Below are 24219 nucleotides of genomic sequence, written 5' to 3'. Positions count from 1 at the left end.
CAGAGTGTGGCGATTCGGGAATTTTCACAGTAACTTTATTGTAGCGTTAATGTAAGCCGACTTGTGACCCGAATAAATAAACTAAAACATTATATAACATTTTATTTTTGTAACGACTGCATTTCAGCATTTGACATGATTTTTGTCTTTTACAAACTTCAAGTATAATTGGCTGGCGCTTACATCTTCTAGAGACACTGCTAAACAAAAGCAAAGAAGAAAAACTATAAAGTTGGGACGTGGTTTGAAAGGAAAAGCAACTATTCGTATAGGTAATGATGTTTGTTTTCCAACTCATTTTTTGTAATCATTGAATATTAATATGTATGAATGCATCATAATTAGATGGTTAAATTGTTTAAATTAAAACTACATCATTAACATATGTTAAACTATGGTCTGTACTAATTAAAAAAATAGTATTTTCATAAGCTTAGCATAATTGTAAAATTTCAGATACGTGGGGTAGAATTTAGTTAGTCCACAAACTACACTTGGGTGGCTTCACGTTGAACCATATTTCACTGGAGCGGGTCAGCTCTTGGCATGCCTTGTTAGTCATGGTCTTGCATATTTAGACTTTAAAATTTTTTCTCCATAATGTTGCTGCTAACTGCACAGTGAGGGCAGTATTTGGAACCTTGATGAACAAGGAAACAAGTGGGATGCATGCCAAACGTGGGCAGGATCATAAAATCCATCATGGCGACCATTTGCTGTACTGGTTCTAGCTTCTGATTGGAGCCATTTCTGGAGAATGCATTTTCCTCAAGACATAGTAATATTTTTCCTTCTCGAGTATCTATCCAGTGTCATCTTAAATGCTATAATTTACATGGCCCTTAGGAAATGTACTTTTTACCTTTTATGGTGCTCCAGTCTATTCTGTAATTAGATGTCCAAAACTACAAGCATTACTTTATAATCATAGAACCCTACAGTGCAGAAAGAGGCCCTTTGGCCCATCGAGTCTGCACTGATCACAATCCGCCCAGGCCCTACCCCCACATCCCTACATGTTTTACCCAATAATCCCTCTAACCTAAGCATCTCACTAAGGGGCAATTTTAGCATGGCCAATCAGCCTAACCCGCACATCTTTGGACTGTGGGAGGAAACTGGAGCACCTGGAGGAAACCCACGCAGACACGAGGAGAATGTGCAAACTCCACACAGACAGTGACCCAAGCTGGGAATCCAACCCAGATCCCTGGAGCTGTGAAGCAGCAGTGCTAACCACTGTGCTACCGTGCCGCCCAATTACTTCATTTACAAATTTATTTTATTTATAAATTATTTATTTATAAATTTACTTTATAAATATGGCCAATGCAAAGAGAGAGAGTATGTGTGTGTGCTTGATCATGTGTGTACTTGAATTTACAACCTTTTGACTCAGAGAAAAGCCATGAGTTACACTTGTAAATATATAAAGCACTTAAGAGAAAGGAACAGGAATAGACCATCCATCCCCCAAGCCTATTCAGCCATTCAAAATCCTATCTGAACATTCCCACTCTGAGTTACACTATTGGTCTAGAAGCCAATCAGTTAATCTCAGTCTTCAATATATCTACAAACTACAACTGAATGTCCACAGCCCTCTGGATAGAGAATTTCTTGTAATTCAGGTCCAAAACTCCAAAGTGTTTTGCACTTTGAATTTGGCTAGGGTAAGCATGATATGTTTCACTTTACATAAGATTCAAATAGCCCACCAGGAAGCTTTTATGAAACAGTTTATTTAAGAATACAGTAAACGTGTATAGAAAGAAAATTAGCAATAACTTTTATCAGTCACAAACAAAAACAACAATCATCATATTGTATAAACTTCAACAGCTAAGCACTGTTCCAATGAAATACATCCCATAAACAAAATCTTTGCCACAAGTTTAACACAGCAAAGACTGCTCACTTGATACTGGAATTTAGTCCTTTGGTTGAGTACTGAAATTCTTTTGAGAGACACACAGACAAGCTTGGAGTCAGAACAGCTTCCCAAAACACTAGGGACGCTAGTCAAGCCAACCACCAACAGCAGATTTTCTACTCCAGAAACCTTACTTCTAGCTAACAGCAGACTCTATAATACCAGGGAGAGAAAAAAAAACACTTCTTTCCAGCTTGATGTTTACCTTCTTCTAAACTAAAACTGAAAATCTTTCAATTTTTCCCCTCGGGAGAACCACCTGACTTTGACTTTCCAATCAATTTTCCCCCTCATAATGCAAGGTCATAAAAGATCCCAGAGTAAAAATAATCAAAATCTCAATTAAGACATTAACAACTAAAGGATTTCTAGTAGATGGCCTGACAGCCATGAGGGAAAAAAAGCTGAAATGGTCTGCTTACAACTGTAGAGAACATGATTTTTAAAAAATTCTTAAAGGTAAACTAACATCACAAATTGGAAAGAAATTTTTCCTCAAATTTATCCTAAATAATCAGCCTTTATCCTGAAACTATAGCTCCTAGCTCTAGAATCTCCAGGAAAAGGAAGAGTGATCTTCGGTCTAGGTGAAGTTTGCAGTCACTCAATCTAATGCCTAACTGAAGGACACATCAGCCCCAATCCTTCCTGGAAGAAAAACCTAAATAACAGGTAATTAGGTCAAAGTGATTATGGCGTTGTATACTGTATGTAGTAGTATGGATATTTCTTTGGGGTAGAGTCAAAACCAGTGCAAATCTCACTAAACCCACTCGAAATATATCAAAGATTTTCACACCACATTTAGAGGGTGGATTTTAATGTCCTCTCCCTTAATTAAGAAAGGATATACAATTGCATCAGAAGTAGTTCAGAGAAGGTTCACTTGACCAATTCCAGGCATGAAGAGATTGTCTGATGAGGAAAAGCTGAGCACATTGGGCCTATACCCATTGAAGTTTAGAAGATTAAGAAGGGATCATATTAAAACATAAAATCCTATGAGGACTTTACAGCGTGGATGCTGAGAGAATGTTTCCCCTTTTGAGGGAGTTTAGGATGAAGGGGCACAATATAAAAAGTTGGGGTCTCCCATTTGAGATAGGAGATGCAAATATTTTTTCTCTCATTGATCTGTGAAATTCTCTTCTCCAGAGAGCAGTGGAGGCTGTGCCATTGAATATACTCCAGACTGAGTTATATTAAACTTTCAAAGTTTAATGTTTATTTATTTTTAGTCACAGGCAGGCTTAAATTAACACTGCAATGAAATTACTGTGAAAATCCCCGAGTTGCCACACTCAGGTGCCTGTTCAGGTACACTGAGGGAAAATTTACCACCGCCAATGCACTTAACCAGCGTGTCTTTTGGACTGTGGGAGGAAACCGGAGCATCTGGAGGAAACCCACATGGACAAGGGGAGAGCATGCAGACTCTGCACAGACAGTGACCCAAGCTGGGAATCAAACCTGGGTCCCTGGTGTTGTAAGACAGCAGTGCTAACCACTGTGCCACTGTACTGATTTTTGATCAACAAGAGAGTCAAAGGGCTGTTGAGGGAGGGGGGTGGAATCTGACTAAACTGCAAAGCAGGCTTGAGTGGCCAAATGGTCTGTTCCTCCCAAGTTTCGTTCCCTTGCGGTGATTTCAATGGTCAGGTGGCATTTAGTCAGATGCATGGGTGGCAAAAATGGGTGGCTCTACCTTTCCATCCTTAAGGGTCATCTTGCTACTGCTGATATTACTGAGATACATGAGAACATTTCTGTATTATTTCTCAGCATATCAGAAAGCAGTGTCCTCCATGTCTCTTAGCTGTACTCTCTCCTGGATACCAATTAACAAGGTTCCAACAGAGGTGAATCTTCTCAAAATGCAAGTCACTACTGCATTAAACTTCTATGGCGCCAAATTCTTCCACGCTATCACTGGTGATCAACATCAAAATGAATTTTCCATGATCAACAGATATATCACACAAATAATCAATGCCTTATTTATAGTGGGCATCTTCTTCACTTTTCTATTGAAATGAGACATTGGCTGAACAAGGCGCAGCATTTTTACTGAGTGACATGCGTGCCCAGCTGTACCAAGCATTGTAGATTGGCTTCCATGTACTATCTAGAACATTGAATCTAGCAGTAATTTCTTAAAAGGCATGGTGCCTGGATTGCCAAGTGCAGCTTTTGCAACAGTAGATCTATTTTTATTCATCCAATAAGGAAGTAAATATGAGGAGTACTGTGTTGCTTTGTCAGTTGTACACGAACTACGGGTGTAATTCTCCAGCCCTTCCTGCCAGTAGAATCTTGTGCGTGAGAAATGTATGTCACCATCAACTTTGCCAGGATCGGAAGATCCCATGGGTAGCTGTTGGTCAGCCACTTCTGTGATGGTGCTGAAGAATTCCACCCTACATTTGGGTGATTTCACATTGAACCATATTTCACTGGAGCAGATCAGCCGTTGACATACCCGGTTCTGCACATTTAGGCTTTAAAAGAATTCCCACAAATGCTAATTGCAAAGCAAGGACAGTATCTGGGACCAATGTGATAAACAGATTATTTCCCAATTGAAATGGATCTTGGTAGGCTCTGAATCAGATTAGAGGTGCATACCAGGTGGTTGTGGTGTTAGTTCTGCATGATTTTTCAGTTTCTTTTGGTGAAGTTCTTATCGTCTGATTAGCATCTCTCCACAGCAGTAAAATTGAAATTTAAAACCTTTAGAAAATGCACAGCACTGGCTCTGTTTATTTTAGTTCACAAAGTGTGCTTTTGTTGCAGGGTTTCCTTGATGTTGCGCCTGTTAATGTGTTTATTACTTTTGTTTCCTTGAAGTAGCCAGGCAGAGTCACAGTGGGTTCAAAATGGTTTATTCTATAGCTATAGGAGTCTGAAAGCACTCAGAGTGCAGAATTCAGGAATAGACAAGCAATTTCAAATTTGATTATGAATAATTAACATATACCAATCAAGGTATATGAGTTATCTCTATTCATTCACTGCTGAAGTTATTTTTATTTCTTTTAATGCTACAGTAATATGGAGGTGTGGTAAGATCATAGTCTTTGGTGATAATTATTGCATTATCTGTATTCTCTTTGTGCAAAAACTGCCGATTGTATTGTATCAGTTGAGCGGATCATTGCTATAATATTTAACTGTTAAACAATCCTCTTTATTAAAATTTTCCTTCCTCATTTCAACAGCAATGTCCTGACTATATCGCAAGTATTTATGATAAACCTAATGTGAACTCCCAACAGTAGCAAGATGGTTCTGTTGATAATTTTCCCATCAGGAGTTGTTTTGTTTATTGTTGTATCTGTTGTTCTGAAACTGAATATTATTTGTTTCTTTCCTGTCTGATTGATTAACTATCAGAGAGGTAGCTAAGAGAGAACTTTTAATATCCTTCAGTGCATGCATATGCAGACTAGCCTCCCAAATGTTCGGAATTGTCCTTAGCATGCTAAGGCAAGAATCCTTGCTATCTCAATACTTAATGTCTGGTCAGGTAAGTTTGCAATACCTCGAGAGGGATCTGTCAAGCATTTGTGCAGCAGCTTTTCATCACTGGAGTTACATTCCCATAGTGAAACAGAGTAAGATGACTCTCTCCAGAACTTCATCCCAAAGTCTAGATTTATGTGGTTAGTGTAGCCTTTGAAACAATACTAAATTTACAATGTGTATGTACCCTGAAATATGGATAATATCATCTAAGTTCAATGTATATTTCATAATTGGTCAATAAATGATACCGTCTGGCACAAAGGAGAAACTATTGTTAAAATATTCCTGCAATATAAAATCTGCCCAGAATAATCTTGCTCATGAATTTAGATTTTGTTTAATGTAGTAAATCTTGCAAAATAGCTCTAATCTTCAAAACATTTGCCACAAATCATTTAATGAATTTGAACTTACTTTGGTTTAAACTGGTAAGTAATTATAAGTAATAAAACAAAAATTATGTGATGCTTCTATATTTGAGTATAGACCCAAGAGGGAAAAGTGTGATGGAACAAAACTGTTAAAAGGATGGGTTTAAAGTTTATTACATATAGGTGCCCAGATTAAATCTTCTAGATTCTTAAAATAGTTCATTTTCTTCTTTTGGAATAGAGTCAGAATGTAGCATCAAATTCAGCAATCTGTGGCCGCAGAATCAGGTTACACTATTTTAGCTTTTCATTGAGAGTACAAGATTATTAAACTGGTTAATTAAAATTGTTTCTATATTGTTTTGTTAGACATGCTATTAAAATTCAATAATTTGATGATAAATGCCTGTTCTGCTGGCACAGGTGCAAGGAAAGTTGCTGAAAATGATAAGAAGAGTGCTCCTCTTTCTTCAGATTTTATTCCAGAACCACTGCCACCAGGCGCAGAAGGATATGTACCATGGCGTACTGCTGCACGTGCCAACAGATTCAGGTAATCTCTTTTTTCAAAAATGCACTTTTTTAAGGGTACTGTTAGGAAGTTGGAGTGAAGTCAAAAGTAAACAATTGGATAAAAAAGAAACTGATAAGGATTTAGCTGTATTGATGTCTTGTGATATGCAGATTAATCTAGTAGCAGGTGAAACAGATTTGTTAAGCAAAATAGAGACTAAGAGGGACTTAGATTATAGCCATGCCTAGTTACAATATAGACCTCTCTCTCAGAATCAAGCTGTTGTGCAGGAAAGAAAGCAAAAGAGGTCTAGCTGAGTTGGTCCCCCAGAGGTTCTGCTCTAAACTAGAAGAATGGTTCACAAAAACAAGCTAATAGTCCTGTGTGGTAATAATTTGCAAGATTTGGCTCACATTGCTAAAACCTATGGGATGTTGTTTTGGGAAAGATGTATTTTCAGAGTTTAGGGAAGTAAATAGATGGGACATAATTTAAGTACATTGTGGGTAACCAATATTGTAGTTAATTGTAAATGTTGTTCTTCATTGTTGCCTTTCTTGTGTGTTTTAACATTTAATAAACTTTTTGTTATTTGAATAATTCACAACAAAAATGATCTCTTTAATCACCCAGGTTCATCTGTTTTTCCCCATTTTTTTTCCAATTCGCAAAAGTACATAGTTAAAAACTGGTGTACCAAGTTTTCCTTCTGGGATTTGGGATGCTCTTGAACAATAGCAGGGTTCATCATAGTACATTAAAAATAATGTACCTTCTTTTGGTTTATCTCCTGGTATTGAATCCTCCCAGTAAAATTTCTGAGATTTAACAGATTAGGTGACCATTGATACGTCCTTTGGGTTTGTTAGTGCTTTGCTGTGGTGTGTAGGTGGATTCTGTCTTATGAAAAGGTACAGTGAACGTGATCTTCATAGCCAGACAAGTCCAAGAAAAGTGTAGAAAAACAGCTGCAACCTTTATTGATGACCTTCTTTGATCTCTCAAAAGGTCTTTGACTTATCAATCAGGACGGATTGCAGAGTATTCTCCTCAAATTTGGCTGCCCGCAAAAATTTGTTACCACCATCCACCCACTGCATGATGACATGAAAGCCATGATCCTTACCAACGGATCTGTCACAGACTCAGTTTGTGAGTGCAAACTGGGGTCAAGCAAAGTAAACACCAATGCTCCTTTCCATCTTATTTGCCGCAACTCTTGTGCCCCATCTCTATAAAACTCATTGCTGGGATGAAGCTACTCCACACAACAAGTGGGAAACTACTTGCCCTACAATACCATCGTTTCAGAACTAAGATCACATCAACCTTTGTCATTGAATTGTGCATATGCGCACACTCTGAGCCCGAGCCCCAATCTACCTCTTCATGGGGTGTATGAAAGTATGGACCTTAGGCTAAGCACCCAGGACACAACAAGGGAGGCGATAGCCCAGTGGTATTACTGCTAGACTATTAGTCCAGAAATTCAGCTAATGTTCTGAGGACCCAGGTTTGAATTCCACCCTGACAGATGGTGGAATTTGAAGTCAAAAATGATCTGGAATTAAGAATGTACAGATGATAATGAAACTATTGTCGATTGTCAAAAAAAAACATCCAGTTCACTAATGTCTTTTAGAGAAGGAAATCTGCCAAGTTTATCTGGTCTGGCCTATATATGACTCCAGAGGCACAGATGGTCTCTCAACTGCCTTCTGAAATGGTCCAGCAAGCCATTCAGTTGTATCAATTGCTAAGGAAGGCAGCCCACCACCACCTTCACAAGGGTAACTAGGAATAGGTAATAAATGCTAGCTAGCCAGCAATGTCCATGTCCCATGGATAGAAGACAAAAAAACACAAAAGTCCCCTGCCAGCCTGCTTCCGCTGCACAACACTGCCTCTGACTATCATGGTGAACCTTTGAACAATGTTAATCATTCCTCATATTTGGGGAGCCTCCTTCCACTGAGGGCAGACATTGATAACAAAACTCAACACTGTTTTCAGTGTTGGAGAAAAAAAATGTTTGAATACAAAGACCTCAAACCTTGCACCAAGCTCCTGGTCTACGGGGTTGCAGTGCTACCTGTCAGGCTTTATGTGTCAGGGAAATGGCCAATGTATTGCAGGCACCTTAAGCCCCTGGAGCAATATCACTAGTGAAGCCTGCACAGATTTAGTGGCAGGATAGGCCAACATTCCCAGTATCGAGGCACAGGTTATGGTTAATAAGCTATGTTGGGTGAACTACATTGTCCATATGCCTGACCCAAGACTACCAAAACAGGCTGTCCACTCTGAATGTTGTTACATGGTTATTAGGAGAGCAGAGGAAACATTTCGGTGATATCCTCAAATCCTCCCTGATAAAAATGCAACAGCCCCCATTGATTTGTGAGAATCTCTTGCTTGGGATCATGTAAACTGATAAGAAACATCCAGGATGGTGCCAACTATTTTGAATGTCTCCAGCTGACCCAGGTGGAGGCTAAGTGCAAACAACTGAAGAAGCATACGAAAATCCTAGCATCCTACCCAACTGCCACACTTCCTGTCCCATCTGTGATAGATGGTGTGGATCCAGTATTGGATTTGTTCGTCACCTCAGGTCTCACAATTCTGGAATGGGAGCAAGTCACCCTCAGTCCCGAGGAACTGTCTAAAAATAAGAAGGCTATTAATAGTGCTAAACTGTGACCCAAACTGAATTATGCAAGTTTTATTTATCTCATCTTTTCTCTCTCTCCGCCTCAACAGTCACCCTGATTATCTAGACCCTCTTTAAAAAGAAAACCACTATACTTTGCTAAGTGGGAATTAAGATTGGAAATCCTGATCAATCTTTCCTTCTCGAACCCTGGATTATGAACAATTTGTAGCACCTCTGATGGATGGTTCATGATAATTCAGCAGACTTAGAACCAAACCTGAAGTTTTCTTACCCATTATTTACTGTACCCGTTATGGCTCACTATTTACCAGATAAACTTGCTGAGTCATTCATTGAGCTCTATTTAATTTCTTTTGCTACATGTATTCAAATTCAGTGAAACATAATGTAACATTTACCGATTGGTGCTGTGACTTGCCATATTTTACATGGACAATATCATAGTTTTTCATTAGATGCTTGGTGTTACAGAAGAATCAATAGCAAAACATTACATTTGTACGTTGAAAAAAAGCTTTGCTGTAAGTGATGCCCGAAATATTTATCAAAGCATCTGATTAGTATTGAGTTTAGAATCATGTCACACAATTTATTTTTTATTATATTTAAGTATCCATTTAAATGGTATTGGTGCCTTCCCACCATTTTCCAGCACAGAGCAGACACACACTCAGGCGAACCCCGCAAATCGGCAGACGCGAGGATCTCGAGGCCCACATCTGGAAAATTGTGTACAGTTGTCTCCTTATTTAAGAAAGAATATAAATGTATTAGAAGCAATTCAAAGAAGATTCGCTTAACTGGGTAGGGTGGTCGTGGAGTGGTGGGGGGAGGACTGTTATTTTATGAGGAAAGGTTGGAGTTTAGCAGAACAAGAGATTATCTTATTGAAACACGTAAGATCCTGAAGGGGTTTGACAGGGTGGATGCTGAAAGGGTATTTCCCTTTGTGGGGAAAAACTAGAACTAGGGGAAATAGTTTAAAAATGAGGGATCTCCCATTGAAGACTGATTAGAAGAATTTATTTTCTCACAGAGAGGCCGTTAACCTTTGGAACTCTCTTGCCTGGGTAATGGTGTCGGCTGGGTTATTGAATATTTTAACCTTTGACTTCTTCGTTCGTCAAGAATCTATGATTGTTACCATAATCAGATCAGCCATAATCTCATTAAATGAACAGGCCCGATCGATGAATGGTTTGCAAGTTTATAAACCAGTTGTAAGTATTAGTGCCACAAGTAGGCTTACATTAACACTGCAGTGAAACTGAAAATCCCCTGGTCGCCACACTCCAGCACCTGTTTAGGTACACTGAGGGAGAATTTAGCATGGTCACCCAACCAGCATGTCTCTTGGACTGTGGGAGGAAACTGGAGCATCTGGAGGAAACCCACGCAGACATCGAGAGAAGGTGCAAACTCCATACAGATAGTGACCTAAGGTGAGAATTGAACCTGGATCCCTGGCACAGTGAGGCAGCAGTACTAACGACTGTGCCACAATGCTGCCCCTAAAAAGCTGCCTTCTGCTCCAAGTTTTTAAGTTTGTAAGAATTGCTGCTGGGTGAATTACTGCAAGCTTGCTAATTTCCATAACTGGAAGAACTAGTAAGCATTGGTGTCTTCAGGAGAATTGTGGATTATTTGCTATTGATGTAATGGGTAATGGTTATTTTCTTATTGTTAACAGGAATATTCATCTCGGCTCACCACATCAAAATAGAGATGTTCAGGTAAATGTGCAACTGTAAATCATAGCAGCTATTGTATTCTACATATGTATTATAAAGCTGCTTCACTTCCTATTGTCCCAAACAGATATTTTTAACTTGTGATCAAAATCAACCAAACTAACCACCGCAAACGACACGTTGCAACTCATATGCATGATGTCACGGAAACATGGATTTTTAGCACTCTTTTGCATGTGCTATTGGATCACAATCAACAGCATTCTGAAGAATGTGTTTGATTTCAATAACAACTTATTTTCCAGAAGTTTTTAATTTGCTTGGAGCTTGCATCCAATAAAAGGTTTACCTTGTTATTAGGAACAAACAGCATGAAGCAATTTGAGTCAGGTATGGACACCCAGATATAGAGCAAATCTTCCTTTACTCTGGTATATCTGAATTTTCCTTAATTGCATGAATGCTAACAGCCAGCAGAGAGAAGTTACATAAGTTTGGGTTGGATTTAAATGAACTTTGTAAAGGGGATTGTGTGTTAATCTGTCACACCATTCACTACTATAAATTGACATTTCGTAAAGTACACCTTACTACTTTAATGTTGTCATTTACCAAGCAATGATAAAATGCTGAAGCAAAGTATTTGAAAATTATAAAGCTTCAGTGTTGTATTTTCCTAACTTAATCTCGTTTTAAATTATGAGACTGAGTGATATGGTAGGAAAACCTTCCATCTCTCTTACCTGAGTTTAAATCCACCCAGATTAATGGAACAAAATAGTTTTACAATAGAAAATCAGAATTTAGATCCTCTTCACTACCACTCACACTCTAGCGATGTATTATAAATAAATACTTTCAGTAAGATAAATATTTAGATTGAATTGTCAATGTTTTGTGCAGACTAGTAACCCAGTGATGGTCACATTGGAGAGTGCATCATCTTCAGAAACTGAAGAGCCAATCTGTACTCCAAAGCCAGAGACACGAATGAATGTTATGGAAGGTTCATATGAAGCAGTAAAGCAGTACAAACATTTAAAGGTAATGCTGCTTGTGCAAACAAGGATTTAATCATTAATACATTAAAGCCTAAACTTTCCACTGTAGGTTTTAAAATTAGATTTCTTATTGAATGTAGGGATCATCTATCAAACAGCTTATGTAATGTAGTAAACCAATACAATATGGATTTCTTGTCTGTGTCTATACTGTAGAAATATACAGAGAATTCATTATTCACTTAAAAATTGGAGCCTAATATATTAATTTTTGTTTGGAGGGAAAATTCTGTAGTTTGTACACTCACTATTGTAATAGTGATGTAGAATAAGTCCCCTCCGTGGCTCATCTGCTTGTTTTAAATCTTTTTGATAAAATTGGTACTTATCATAGCCTGGGTATTAAAATTTTCCCAGTCCAAAACCAAAGTTCACAGAGGCCAATTATCACCCTGGCTGTGATCAATTAAAACATTACGTATAACAAACTTCAAGAGGATTTTTAGAATAGAAGGCAATTATTTTTGAAAATCAGTGCTTTTTCTGATAGGTGTCAAAGCAAGTCAGCTAGCTCAGGTAATGGCATGTGGAATTGTGTGTAGGATTGGAGCTGATTGGAAGTATTCCACTTGTGTTTATATAGTGCAGAGCTAGATAAGCTGGCAAGCAGAATAATGGAAAATCCAAACTTTTGAGGTGACAATGGTATGAATAATAATTTCAGCAGTGTATATATACTTGGATATAGGTGTCCTTTATACCTAAAGTGGAAGTGGATAGTAATGGATCGGATGTGGGATTTGAATCTCAACCCTGGATTGAATGGGAAACAGAATTTGCATTAATTTAAATCTCAGAAGCAACAGGGAATGTAAAGAAGAATATGAATTTTCTGTTCCGAGCTGAAGTGGCTTTGTCTTCCTGATTGAGAGGGAAGAAACTCTGATTTGCTTGGTTTGTTCTAATGGCTCGTCAGACAGCACAGTAACAATTATGGAATTTAACACCGTGCTTGTAAACGATGATGCTACTTCGGACACCTTATTAATGAGAAATAAAAGAGCCTGAAAATGGACCTGGGAACTAAGTCTTAATTCTATGAGAGCCATGATTATATTCACTGTGTATTATGTCCACCTTTTGCCTTCCTTATCAGTGACGGAGGGAATCCAAGCATTCCACTTAAATATCTAAATTTTCACCTTCCATTGTTGTCTTCCAAATAAAAGTCAATTAATCTTGGCTGTTAGGTTTTAGTAACTTCATTTGTTTGAATTCCATGATACTTACAAACATAATCCAGCATTCTAATTTGGTAATAATTCATTTTTACTTCACACTTCTTGTTTCAGGTGGAACTAGAAGAATGTCGACTGAGACTGGAGGAAGAAATGAGAGCACGGACAAAGGCTGAAGCTCGATTGATGGAGGTAATGGGGAAACCAGCCCTTTTTTCTACTTTATTCTGTCTTCCTGTAGATTACCTTGCCATTCATTTTATGTTCATTTTGGTGAAGTATGATGGAAGACTGAAACTTTTAAATTGATTTTTGCCTTGTGTATTGTATCATAATTACCATGTGAAACTGTACATGAAGAATGGATGAACATTGTGAGCAACTGAGTGTCACCAAATTCGACAGCAACTTCTCTACTTATGGCATTTGCTAACTTCATATTGTTTCACATCTCTTAAAACTAGAGATGTGCAATTAATCTTTTTTAACTAATGTATCAGGGTTAGGTTACAATTGGAAGAGCGTCTTATTAACATTCAGTTATTAGTTCATAAAGTTTTTAACCTCCCCTTTCCTGTATTTAAATCCACTAGTAATTAAAAATTTGCAAAAACTAAAGCAAGCTTTTAATCGTAGTTCCAGCACACTCTACTTGACAGTAAAAAATGTGATGTTTTATTTAAGTTTCGTTAACTTGCAAATAAATTATTTTACAATCTTGAAAAATAACTAGCTTGTCCACTTGTTTTATTCTATTGCAGCAACTATCATAGATTAGAAGATCTACATTTGTAATTGGCGTGCTATAAACAAGTTACACTTGCTATCCCGCCTGATGGTACATTTCAATCATCTATTAAATAATTAAGGAGCAAAAGAGCCCTTCCAGCCTATGTGATGCTACTTTTATATTGTTTCATATTAAGTGGAACCTTTATGTTGCAAAGTTAACATATATGAACAAGTCATCATGCTATATACAAAATACTATTGGCAAACATTATTAATTTGTAATGTATACAGTTGGGTACCACTATTCATCAAGATTTATTAGGTTCTATAATAAGTAGTTCCATTTATTAAAAGTACACTGCAAGTTGGAATTTGACTGACAGAGCTGGTTCTTGAATAATAGAGGTGAGAGGAATCAAGGAAATTTTACCTGCAATATTAACTAAGTATCTTACAAGTGATGGTTGCAAATACCTCATATGTCTGACAATTGATTGTGATTTATCCTATAAGGCTTTTTATATTTTATTGTGTAAGGAGCACAGAGACAATAATGATGCAAATGGAATTTAATGTTGGCAAGTGCGAGGTGGTCCACTTTGGTAGGAATAATGGTAGGAAGGACTATTACGTGGCGAAAAACTGCAGCAGGCGACGGTGCAGAGGGACCTCGGGGTCCTTGTGCATGAGTCGCAAAAACCCAGCCTGCAGGTGCAGCAGGTGGTCAGGAAGGCTAATGGGATGCTGGCCTTCATAGCGAGGGGAATTGAATATAAAAGTAGGGAAGTCTTGCTGCAGCTGTATAGGGCATTGGTGAGGCCGCAGCTGGAGTACTGTGTGCAGTTTTGGTCGCCGCACTTACGCAAGGATATTTTGGCCTTGGAGGGAGTGCAGAGGAGGTTTACTAGGCTGATACCGGAGTTGAGGGACTTGAGCTATGAGGAGAGGCTGAATAAACTAGGCTTGTAAAGAATGAGGGGAGATCTCGTTGAGACGTATAAGATGATGAATGGGACGGATAGGATAGAGGTGGAGAGACTCTTCCCGCTCAAAAAAGACAGTAGGACTAGGGGGCACAGCCTCAAGATAAAGGGGGGGGTGGTTTAGAACGGAGTTGAGGAGGAACTTCTTCACTCAAAGGGTGGTGAATCTCTGGAATTCTCTGCCCGTTGAAGTGGTGGAGGCTGCCTCGCTAAATATTTTTAAGACGCGGGTTGATGGGTTTTTGATATGTGAGGGGATTAAGGGTTATGGGGAGAGGGCGGGAATGTGGAACTGAGCCACGACAGATCAGCCATGATCTTATTGAATGGCGGGGCAGGCTCGAAGGGCTGGATGGCCTACTCCTGCTCCTATTTCTTATGTTCTTATACTGTTGAATTTTTTAAAGTTTGGGAAGATCATAGAATACATACCATTTGGCCCAACGAATTTGTGCTAGTTCTTGTACTCCGCACAAGTATTTTCCTATTCCACCCACCTCATCTCAGGCATCCAACGCATCTTTCTATCCTAATTTTTCTCATGTACCCATAGGAACAGGAGTAGGCTATTTACCCATTTGAGTGTGTTCTGCCATTTAGTGAGATCGTGGCTGACCTGTGACCTATATCCTGTATCCTTTAAAGCCTTTGGTTAATTTTTTAAAATTCCATCAATCTAAGATTTAAAACTAATATTTGACTTTGGTTCACCTGCTAGTTTCAGGAGAAAGTTCTGAATTTCTACAAATGTTTGCATATAGAAATTTTTTCTCACTTCACTGCTGAAAGTCCTGGCTGTATTTTATTACGTCCTGAACTCCCCAATTACTCATCTAGATCTCTTCTGAAAACATCTAATCAGAAACTAAATTCTGGTGGAGGCTCCCAGGGGTTCCGTGATGGACCAGACTGATGTATAAAATTTTAAAATACCACAAAGCTGCTTAACTAAAGGCTGGCTTCTCCAGATTTTAGCCTCCAATTGAATGAGCTGGAAACAACATGAAACAAAGTCTTCAAGTTTCCAGATCATAGTGAGAGCGTAGTAGTGAGGCGAGAATGGAACAGTGGAGCAAGAGCAGACAGTCGGGTGGGATATGGGGAGAGGGGATGGGGGAAGGTGACCATTGGAAATAGAGAAGACTTGTATAAATGAGGTGTTTGTTTGCACCTGTTGTGCAAAAACAATCAATTTTTGTGGTTTAACTCTTCACATGGTAAAAATGTTTCTTGGTCCTGTCAGTGATCTTGGGAGGTCAAAAGGGTTCCATGGCAGGAAAAGTTTGGGATAACCTGATCTAGGCTAGTTGCCTCAGCCACTTTCTGTGGTGGTGAGTTCCACATTCTAAGCGTTCTCAATGCTGAAATTTTTCCTTAATTCTTCACTGGACTTATTAATAACTACCTTGTATTTATGACACCTTTTCCCACAAGCAGTAATGTTCTTCCCATTCCACAATTTCATAATTTTAAAGACCTCTATCAGGTCACTGCTAGGTTTTTAAGGAAAATAGTTCCAAATTGTTCAACACAATCATTTTAAAATTACATTTTATTGTCCACAAGAAAATAATTGACGTTTAGTGACATGTATATTTTATAATGTCAGAATATTTTATGACCATTGAAAGTGCTGCTTGACCAATGCACTCTTTGCTTTAAGATTTTAGTTTAGCTTTGCTGCATTGTAGACATAGCTATGTTTTACCATGTGATGCAAGGTCAAGTTATCTATAGTAAGTTTATGCTGTTGACTTTGCTTAAACTTCCAACAATGAAACCAGTAAAGGTTAACAGTGTGAATAAAAAAATGGAATAATATAACCCAAGTGGTAATTACAAAATAGTTTTTGTATTTGCTTACCTTTGTTAGCTTGAGGTTGAGAATACCCGGCTTCGGAACATTAATCTCTCTCTCTCTGATGCCCTGCATACGCAATCAACAACAAGTACCATTCTCGAGGACGAAGGTGTGCTTGAAAGTATTGAAGCCTCTTTCCAAAAATTTCATGCCTTTTTAGATCTCTTAAAGGATGCTGGGTAAGCTGCAGTTTTCTGTTTCTGCATTTCTTGCTGCTTTATAAACGTGGCTTTTATTTAAAATATTGTAGATTGCCTTATGACTAACAACCCTGTTTGCCCTGGAAATTTCACAATATACTTGAAATCATTCGAAGATTTTTGACAACTCAATCACCGATGTGTACAGTAATATACCTACCTAATTGATTAATTGACACAGTGGCTGAATATCTAACCTCTGACTGACTTTACTGATCACAATTTGCAAAGCTAATGTACTTAAAATGTAGGATGAAGAACAATTAAGTACTGATTATGAACAGCTGCATTTTTTGTGTTCTGACCTCATGTTTTCTTTAACATTTATTAGAATTTAACTAATCTCTACTTAGTGACAGAACAAGGATTGTAAATTATAAAATATCCTAAAAATTAGTGAAAACAGCACTTAGGAATTCCACTAATACATGTGAAACATGGGTAGATTTGCTTGCAAGTAAACAAACCCTGCTTTATCTGAATTAAGTGCTAAACATTTCACTCTGCATGAATGAAGCCCTAACAAAAGTAGATATTTCGTTTCCAAATGGCAAATGTAAAATTCAAAAGAAGCCTTAAAACTTACTTTAAAAAAAATCCCAATTTTAATATTGCAGCAAACATTTCCTTTCAAAGGCCTTGCTTCTGTCCAATAACATGGGTTTGCTTTCTAACCTTTTCCACAGATTATATAGCTAGCTAAAAGTTCAGGCTCCCATCTGACAGTCCCTCAACACTCTCCTTTTGCGCTCTGATTCTACTGTGCTGCACACTTTTCAAGCCACCCACACTTTGGAAGCATTTGCTAATAGTCCAGTATTTGTGGAAAGTGTGGTAAAAATAAATGGTAATGAACTTCTATCTTGCTTTCGTTCACTTCCGACCTGTCATCTGGAAGCAATTGACAAGCAAGTGCTGTTACATTGTAAATAAAATTACATCTCCATTTCTTTATATTTAATCTCAGCAATTATAACACAGCCTGAATGAAGGAGGAAAAATGCAATCAAAATCATTGGTAGGCAAGCAGAACACTCTGTTTTAATTCTTTGGGTTTGTTCAAGCAAAGCTGTGCCTCGTCCTTTTTGACTATATGCTAAAGAAGCAAATCCGCGTGTTTCCCAACCAGAAACCATGGATGAAGAGGGATATCCACTGCCTACTGAAGTCTAGGTCTAAGGCGATCAAGTTAGGCATTGAACTTCTTCCAACATAGAGTTGCCTAGTGGTGAGGGGTTGTTGAATATGGCATTGACTCCCAAAGTCTTGACCATAACTTGTTGGTTTCTTTTCACAAGCTTCAAGAACGAACATTCTCCTCAGTTGAAAAATCTGAAAATTCCAGGCTTTAGGCCTTACTACTACAATCACAGACTTGATACTTGTAATCAGCCTTCAAAGATCTTGTTGCCTGATGTTGAGTGAGATGGCTCTCACCTGGTTCCATTATTATCTATTTAATTGTAGTCAAGGGGCCCGATTTTACCATCAAGTTGCACCTGTTCTCGTGTGCGAAAACTTGGTAAAGTTGAGCATGAGATGAGTAGCGCTATCTACAACTGCCTCCATGCCTGTTCCCCCTTTACCAAGCACCTGACATGTCTGCGATCGGGACCACATCCAAAACGGACGTGACAGCAATTTAAATGCTGGACACCCAACTTTACCAGCACTTCTCCCTTTACCACCATGTTGGCCAATTCTGAATCGACATGAATCAAACATGCTCAATTGGGCACTCCATCTGTGAAGGTTAGTGAGGAGTTAAGTGCATGGTGTCTGACGGCTCTCTGCTATTCACGGGTGTTCTGTTGTTGCGGCCTTTTTCTGTGTCAGGTCGGTGGCGGCTCTGCAAGTGTGTGGGGGGCAATTGCTCTCCAGGGTCCTTGATGTCCAACTTGCAGTACACATCCCCATTTCAGCATTAACCTTGAGTCTTGCGGTGCTGCTGGGTCATAGTGCACTCAGCTCACTTTAAGCTGTACGATGTGCACAAAGCCCTTGCAAATAGTACTGCTGCAGTCTCTCAACTTTGCAAGGTGCTAGGGGCAAGCAGCGTTCCATAACCCCTACAGGTGTTCCTCTCTATCTCTTCCTCCCACCACTACTCTCTTCACCCCTTCAGCGTGATAACATGGCTTTTTCTATGCAACCAATAGATCTAGCTTTTTTTTGGTTGTTGCTGAAGCTGAGGAGGAGGAGCAGGAGGAGGAATTGTGGGCACAGGAGGCCTGGGCCTTACCACTTCCAGGACCAGAGGGAGACGACAACCAAGCCTTCAGTTGCCTCAGTGCCAAGTCCTGGAATTCCCTCTCTTCACCTTGCCTCACTTTCCTCCTTTAATACACAGTTCAAAACTTACCGCTTTGACCTGAATTTTGTTCACCTCTCTAAAAATATCCTTATGTTACTTGAGTGTCTTGTTTTGTTTTATAATACTCCCGTGAAGTGCCTTGGGACATTTTATTAAGTTAAAGATCTGATAAGTTCTTGAGTAAGGAAATCGTGATTGGGTCTGCATTGTATCACGTAGATATCGGGTTTCTGCCTTAATAGGTTTTGTATGTGAGTTGTATTGTACTTGATTTCAACACAACATATGTAAATATTTTGCAGTCTTGGGAAATTGGCCACCATAGCTGGAATAGACCAATCAGACTTTGGTCTTATGGGACAACCTCAGTTGTCATCCACAGTTGGAAACAATGAGAATGAATCAATGAAAGAAAAAATACCACCAGAAGTACCACAGGTTATGCAGGTGAATAAAGATTACAATTTTTAAAGAAAGAACTTGTAATTACATTGCATGGTTTATGTCCTCAGATGTCCTAAAGTGCTTCAAAGAAAACTAATTACATGCTGGTGATATGCAGTTCTCAATTTGTGCATAGCAAGATCTCTCAAAAACAATGAGATAAACTACCAGTTAATCTGTTCTGGTGGTGTTGGTTGAAAGATATCTTTTGATCAGAATAAATGTTTAGAGTATTATAGATGAAGAGAATTATACCCATAATATAAACTTAACCAGTAGTTGCCATCTATAAATTGATCAAAATGCATTTTGCAATAACATGTTGGCCTCGATTCTGCCATCCTGTTGCGCTAATTCTTTAGCGCAGTGGACTGGGAGAATCCTGCAGCGGCAGATTTGTGGGGTTTGCGCAGGTGGTCATGCCCCACTTACATCTCCTAGTGCCATATCTCCAGAGGTGTCTGCTCTGTGCCAGAAATCGGCAGACACACACACATTTAAAAGGTCGTTTTAATATTATTTGAATATGATTAGTGTGCCCAGGACTGAAGACTCCGGGCCCGTTAGTGTCTCCCACTCTGCCAAAGTTTTTTACTGCAGCGGGGATTACAATAGCTCCCCACTTTTGGGGAGCTTGTGGCTTGACCCCACTGGAGTGGAGCAGGGATAATTGGGGCCCCTTTGGGTTATGCAGGGTGGGGGGGGGGGGGGGGGGGGTGCTGATACCCCCTAGGCATTGGCACTCTGACAGTGTCTATGTCCAGGGGGCACCTTGGCACTGGCCATCAGGCATAGGGCAGTGCCAAGGGAGCAGGGCCTATGTGGGGATGGGCTTATGGGCTGATCATTGGGGGTGAGGGATCCCGCTGCCACTCTGCAGTTGGGATTGGTGGGGGAAGGAGAGAGGCCAGCAATTGGGGCAGGCTGGGAGATGGGTGGGGTTGAGGGGTCGGCACTGTGGGGGTGGGTGCTGGAGCTCAAGGGAGGTGGGGGTCAGGGCTGTGCCCAGGAATGGCTGGGGGCGGGGGGCAGCAATCGGGCTGTGGCTGGTGTTTGAGGGGTTGGGGGGGGCGGTGCGTGAGGGGAGCTGGTCACCAATCAGGAGGCCATCAGTGCAGGGCCACTGTGCATGCGCCAACCTAGGCACTGACAGATAGGAGCATGTGTAGTAGTCTGCTCACCGCGCTGATTTCAGCCTCTCCAGTGGAAATAGGCTCCGCTTTCTAAAATTTAATGATATTGAAGCTGGTGGCCTCTGCAGTGCACAGAGTGTGGGAGATTTTTCACTGAAGTCCCACTGAAAAAAACAGCGTGAATTACAGTTTTCACGTGAATGTGACTCTTAGAATTTTTTGGAAGCATTCCGCCCAATATATACTGTTATTTATTACTGGTCTCTTATTTATTTAGGCTTTGACATATTCTTGTCAGATATGTTGATATTTAACTAACCTTTAGATAATTGATTGTCAGAGTATTGTGTCATTATTAGATTGTTTATTATCAATAAAATAATGTAAACCATCTATATTTACAAAGCAATAAGTTCCAACAATCTTGGTTAGGTACTGAACTATTAAAATAATTTTTTCACCGCAGTGAATTTTCATATTAGACTCTTTTAAGGAACTTAAATTACTGCATAGAGACTTTAGATTGAATATTAGAATTTAATCTTGGTAAAGATCTTTTGAGAATACTTTTTATTAAGTTTGTTAGCTACGTTGGCTTATGTGTCTCTGATATCTCATAATAGAGTTGAAATATTCCAAGTAAGACAACTGTTGCTCTGCAGAATTTTTAAAGTGCTCTTTTTTTCAAAGAAAAGGGGAGGTGAGAAGAAGGTTCTTTCAAAGAATCAGGGATCTATAGAAACTAATGACCTTTTGTGCTGCACATTTTAATGGAAATCTAGAAATCCCTGAAAACAATGTAAAATGTTCAAGTACCTATAAAAAGTAAAATGGTTATGTGAATTTCTTCTGTAGTTTCTTTCTCTACCAATGTTTTCTTTCTTGCTTCAGTTTCATAAGCATCTGCTATCCTCATGAGTGGCTGTTATTCAAGTATAAACTATGGCAGTAAATATTAGTGGGTTAATTTACCAAAGAGCCCTTACATTGAGTTTGATTATTGTCAAGCAATCTATATACTTTTGTTAATCAGCACCACAGTCAGTAATGCTTTTCCTTTCACACAACCAGAAGCACTGAACTTAGCTGAAGTTCCCTCTACCAGATTAGTTAACTAAGTAGAGTGTAAGAATTGATCATCTTATTTTGTATCATTTTGCTACTCTGGCAATTATCAGTGTGTCTGTTGGTGTTAACTTGTCTTTTCTGTTCCTGTCACCTTTCCGGATGTTACTTATTTGATGTGAATTTTCAGCAATTTCTGTTTTTGCTATAAAAAATTAGCTTCACTTATGTTGTGACTAAACTTGATATCTAGTGTATAATGGCTTAACTCTAATGTGGAGGTTTTCAACACTCATCAACAAATGTTTGGATCAGTTGAGGCATTTTACACTAATGTATCCTTTACAAATGAATGAATAACTTTTTGCAGAGCATCTGGCAAATAAATCAGCTTTGGACAGCATAGGTATTGTTAATCATGTGTGTCTTCTAAGCACAGATTCATAATAAAATTGACAATAACAACACATTGTTGAGAAAATAGTGATAACGTAAATATCAGGGAAATCCAATAAATTTAATTATTTTCTGTTTGTTGTATATTTTTAAAAACTATTAAGAAATGTAGGTTGTAGGCTGATTAAAGGCAGGGACAGTTTGGTTACGTGAATGGAACTCATGCTTTTCATATGCTGATGAGCCTTGCAAAACTGTAAACAATTGTTTATCTCAGGCAAGTTGGTAACAATAGGGACCAGAACAAAAATTGAATTGGGTGTTAGCGATTCAAATGAGTTGAGGTGTGAACTTTGCCTTTACATTCTAAAAGGTAGATGCATGAAATGAAGGTTATTCAGTTTGACTTCTGAAGAGATTAATTCAAGTAAAAGAAGATTAAAAGGGAAACATTTTATATCAGATGATTACAAAGGTAGCTGTTTGAGAGCTCTCCCAACAGCAGGAAGAGCAGTTTTAACTCCTTGCAGGCAGTGTCTGTGAAGGAAGCCTGCCATTAGAAACCAGTTTTGTTCAACTTCAGAAGCAACCTCAAAGAAATATAACTGCCAGGTATAGCAACTGTTACTGGATTTTGTTTGTAGTTTGTAAAAACCTATAAGATGTTTAAGTTTGAGGAAAATATCTCTGATGGTAGTGAAATAAAATTGTTTAGAAATGGATAAAGTTAATACTGTGTATAGCCATTATTTTAGTTGTGTTTTTCCTGTCGTCTTTATTGTTGTTTATTTTATTGTTTAATAAATGTTCATTTTTAAAATCATCAGAAAAATCAGAAAAGATTTTTAAATCTTTTGTCACATTATTTCAAATTGCAAAATACAGTTAAGGGCAGTTGTTTCAAGCTTTTCTTCTGGGATTTTGAATACTCCTGCCTTTATCACCAGTTGTGTTCTTAACACTCAATAGGTCAAGCAAGTTGGGAGAATGTTTAGAGGGAAAGCAGAGTTTGGGAATTAAGCTTCCTTTAGCTAAATGAGCAGAAAATTATTTAAGCTCAGATAATAGTCAAGATATGACATAAATTTCTACTGTAACTATTTAGACACTATTGTAAAATTATAGCTAAATTAAGTTTATACATGTTGAAGAAACGCAAGTGTGTATGCCATAGCAAAAAGTAACTTGTAACAAATCGCTTTTCTCTTTTTGTTTCTCTGATACATGTTAATATTTTTGCTTTAGCTTTTGGCTGGAGATCAGGCCTTTCTGAAACGTTCTGAACCTGCACTGATCGCCAATGGTTCCACCACAAGTCCATCTGTTCAACTTGAACATCAATCAATTGACTCTAAGCCCAAAATCTTACAATATAGTCATCTGGATTCCGAGAATAAATTTCCAAAATCTGAAGAAGCCATTGGCTCAAATGAAAATAAAACAAGCAACCAACATTCTTCAGGAAGGAATGGTGAACCCCAAGAACATACTTCAGAAAAATTGCTGAGCCTTTCGGAAGATGACCAGCTCATTGTTTTAGGCACAGTTGACACACAGCCAAAAGAATCATAAAAGGAAAATAGCAAAGGAATTTTTTTACAAGAGAAATAGAACAAATTAAAAGTCTTGATGCAGTTTGTAACAATGGCTCATTTTCACCAAAAGGAGTGAACAGAAGTTAACGAAGGGCTGATGATGAAAATTCTATGGAAAGGAATCTGATATCCTCAGGCATTCATTCCATTAGTGGATTGCATAATAAGCCAGATGGAGATCTTTAAATGCTATATGTAGTCTTCCATTTTGGAAAATACAAGTAGTGTTGTAGTCTGAAAGACTTTTAACATTTAGTGAATTTGTCCATTGTCTTTTTTTAATGCTGGATAATAAAATCTTAAATCATATTCTTAAATTTGCAGGTCATATTAAGTTTTTGAGTATGCAGCCTATTTCTGAAAATGTCTCATTCTGGGCAGGTTCCCACTAGTCAGAGTGGTGGGAAATCACACCCTGTTATATACTCAGAACTCATTAATTATGCACAAGTGAGTATATTTATGAATCACCTAGCAGGTTGGAAACTGATTCATTAACCTGCTGTTATCTAATGGGGTCAAAAGTCCAGGTGCCATGTTTAAACA

The 24219-nt window shown here is 38.5% G+C and overlaps 1 protein-coding gene across 5 annotated transcripts in view; it reads left to right on the top strand.

Annotated features, from left to right (window-relative positions):
* The window catches only part of cep78 (centrosomal protein 78), a 61111-nt gene extending 37129 nt beyond the window's left edge, over window positions 1-23982 (top strand). For 2 of the 5 annotated variants that reach the window (XM_080188873.1, XM_080188878.1), the window contains 9 exons: window positions 164-272; window positions 4981-4995; window positions 6253-6382; window positions 10711-10753; window positions 11615-11755; window positions 13065-13142; window positions 16539-16705; window positions 19343-19487; window positions 23324-23982. In XM_080188873.1, coding sequence (XP_080044999.1) covers window positions 164-272; window positions 4981-4995; window positions 6253-6382; window positions 10711-10753; window positions 11615-11755; window positions 13065-13142; window positions 16539-16705; window positions 19343-19487; window positions 23324-23650 — 1155 coding nt within the window. In that variant the 3' untranslated portion in view covers window positions 23651-23982. The remainder of the gene's footprint in view (window positions 1-163; window positions 273-4980; window positions 4996-6252; window positions 6383-10710; window positions 10754-11614; window positions 11756-13064; window positions 13143-16538; window positions 16706-19342; window positions 19488-23323) is intronic. The other 3 variants (XM_080188875.1, XM_080188876.1, XM_080188874.1) reach the window with 3 other exon arrangements.
* Window positions 23983-24219: the final 237 nt, after the last annotated feature.

The sequence above is a fragment of the Carcharhinus amblyrhynchos genome, chromosome 5 (genome assembly GCF_965287045.1).
Source record: "Carcharhinus amblyrhynchos chromosome 5, sCarAmb.v2.hapA, whole genome shotgun sequence".
NCBI lineage: Eukaryota > Metazoa > Chordata > Chondrichthyes > Carcharhiniformes > Carcharhinidae > Carcharhinus > Carcharhinus amblyrhynchos.
This window is presented reverse-complemented; position numbering and strand designations above follow the sequence as displayed.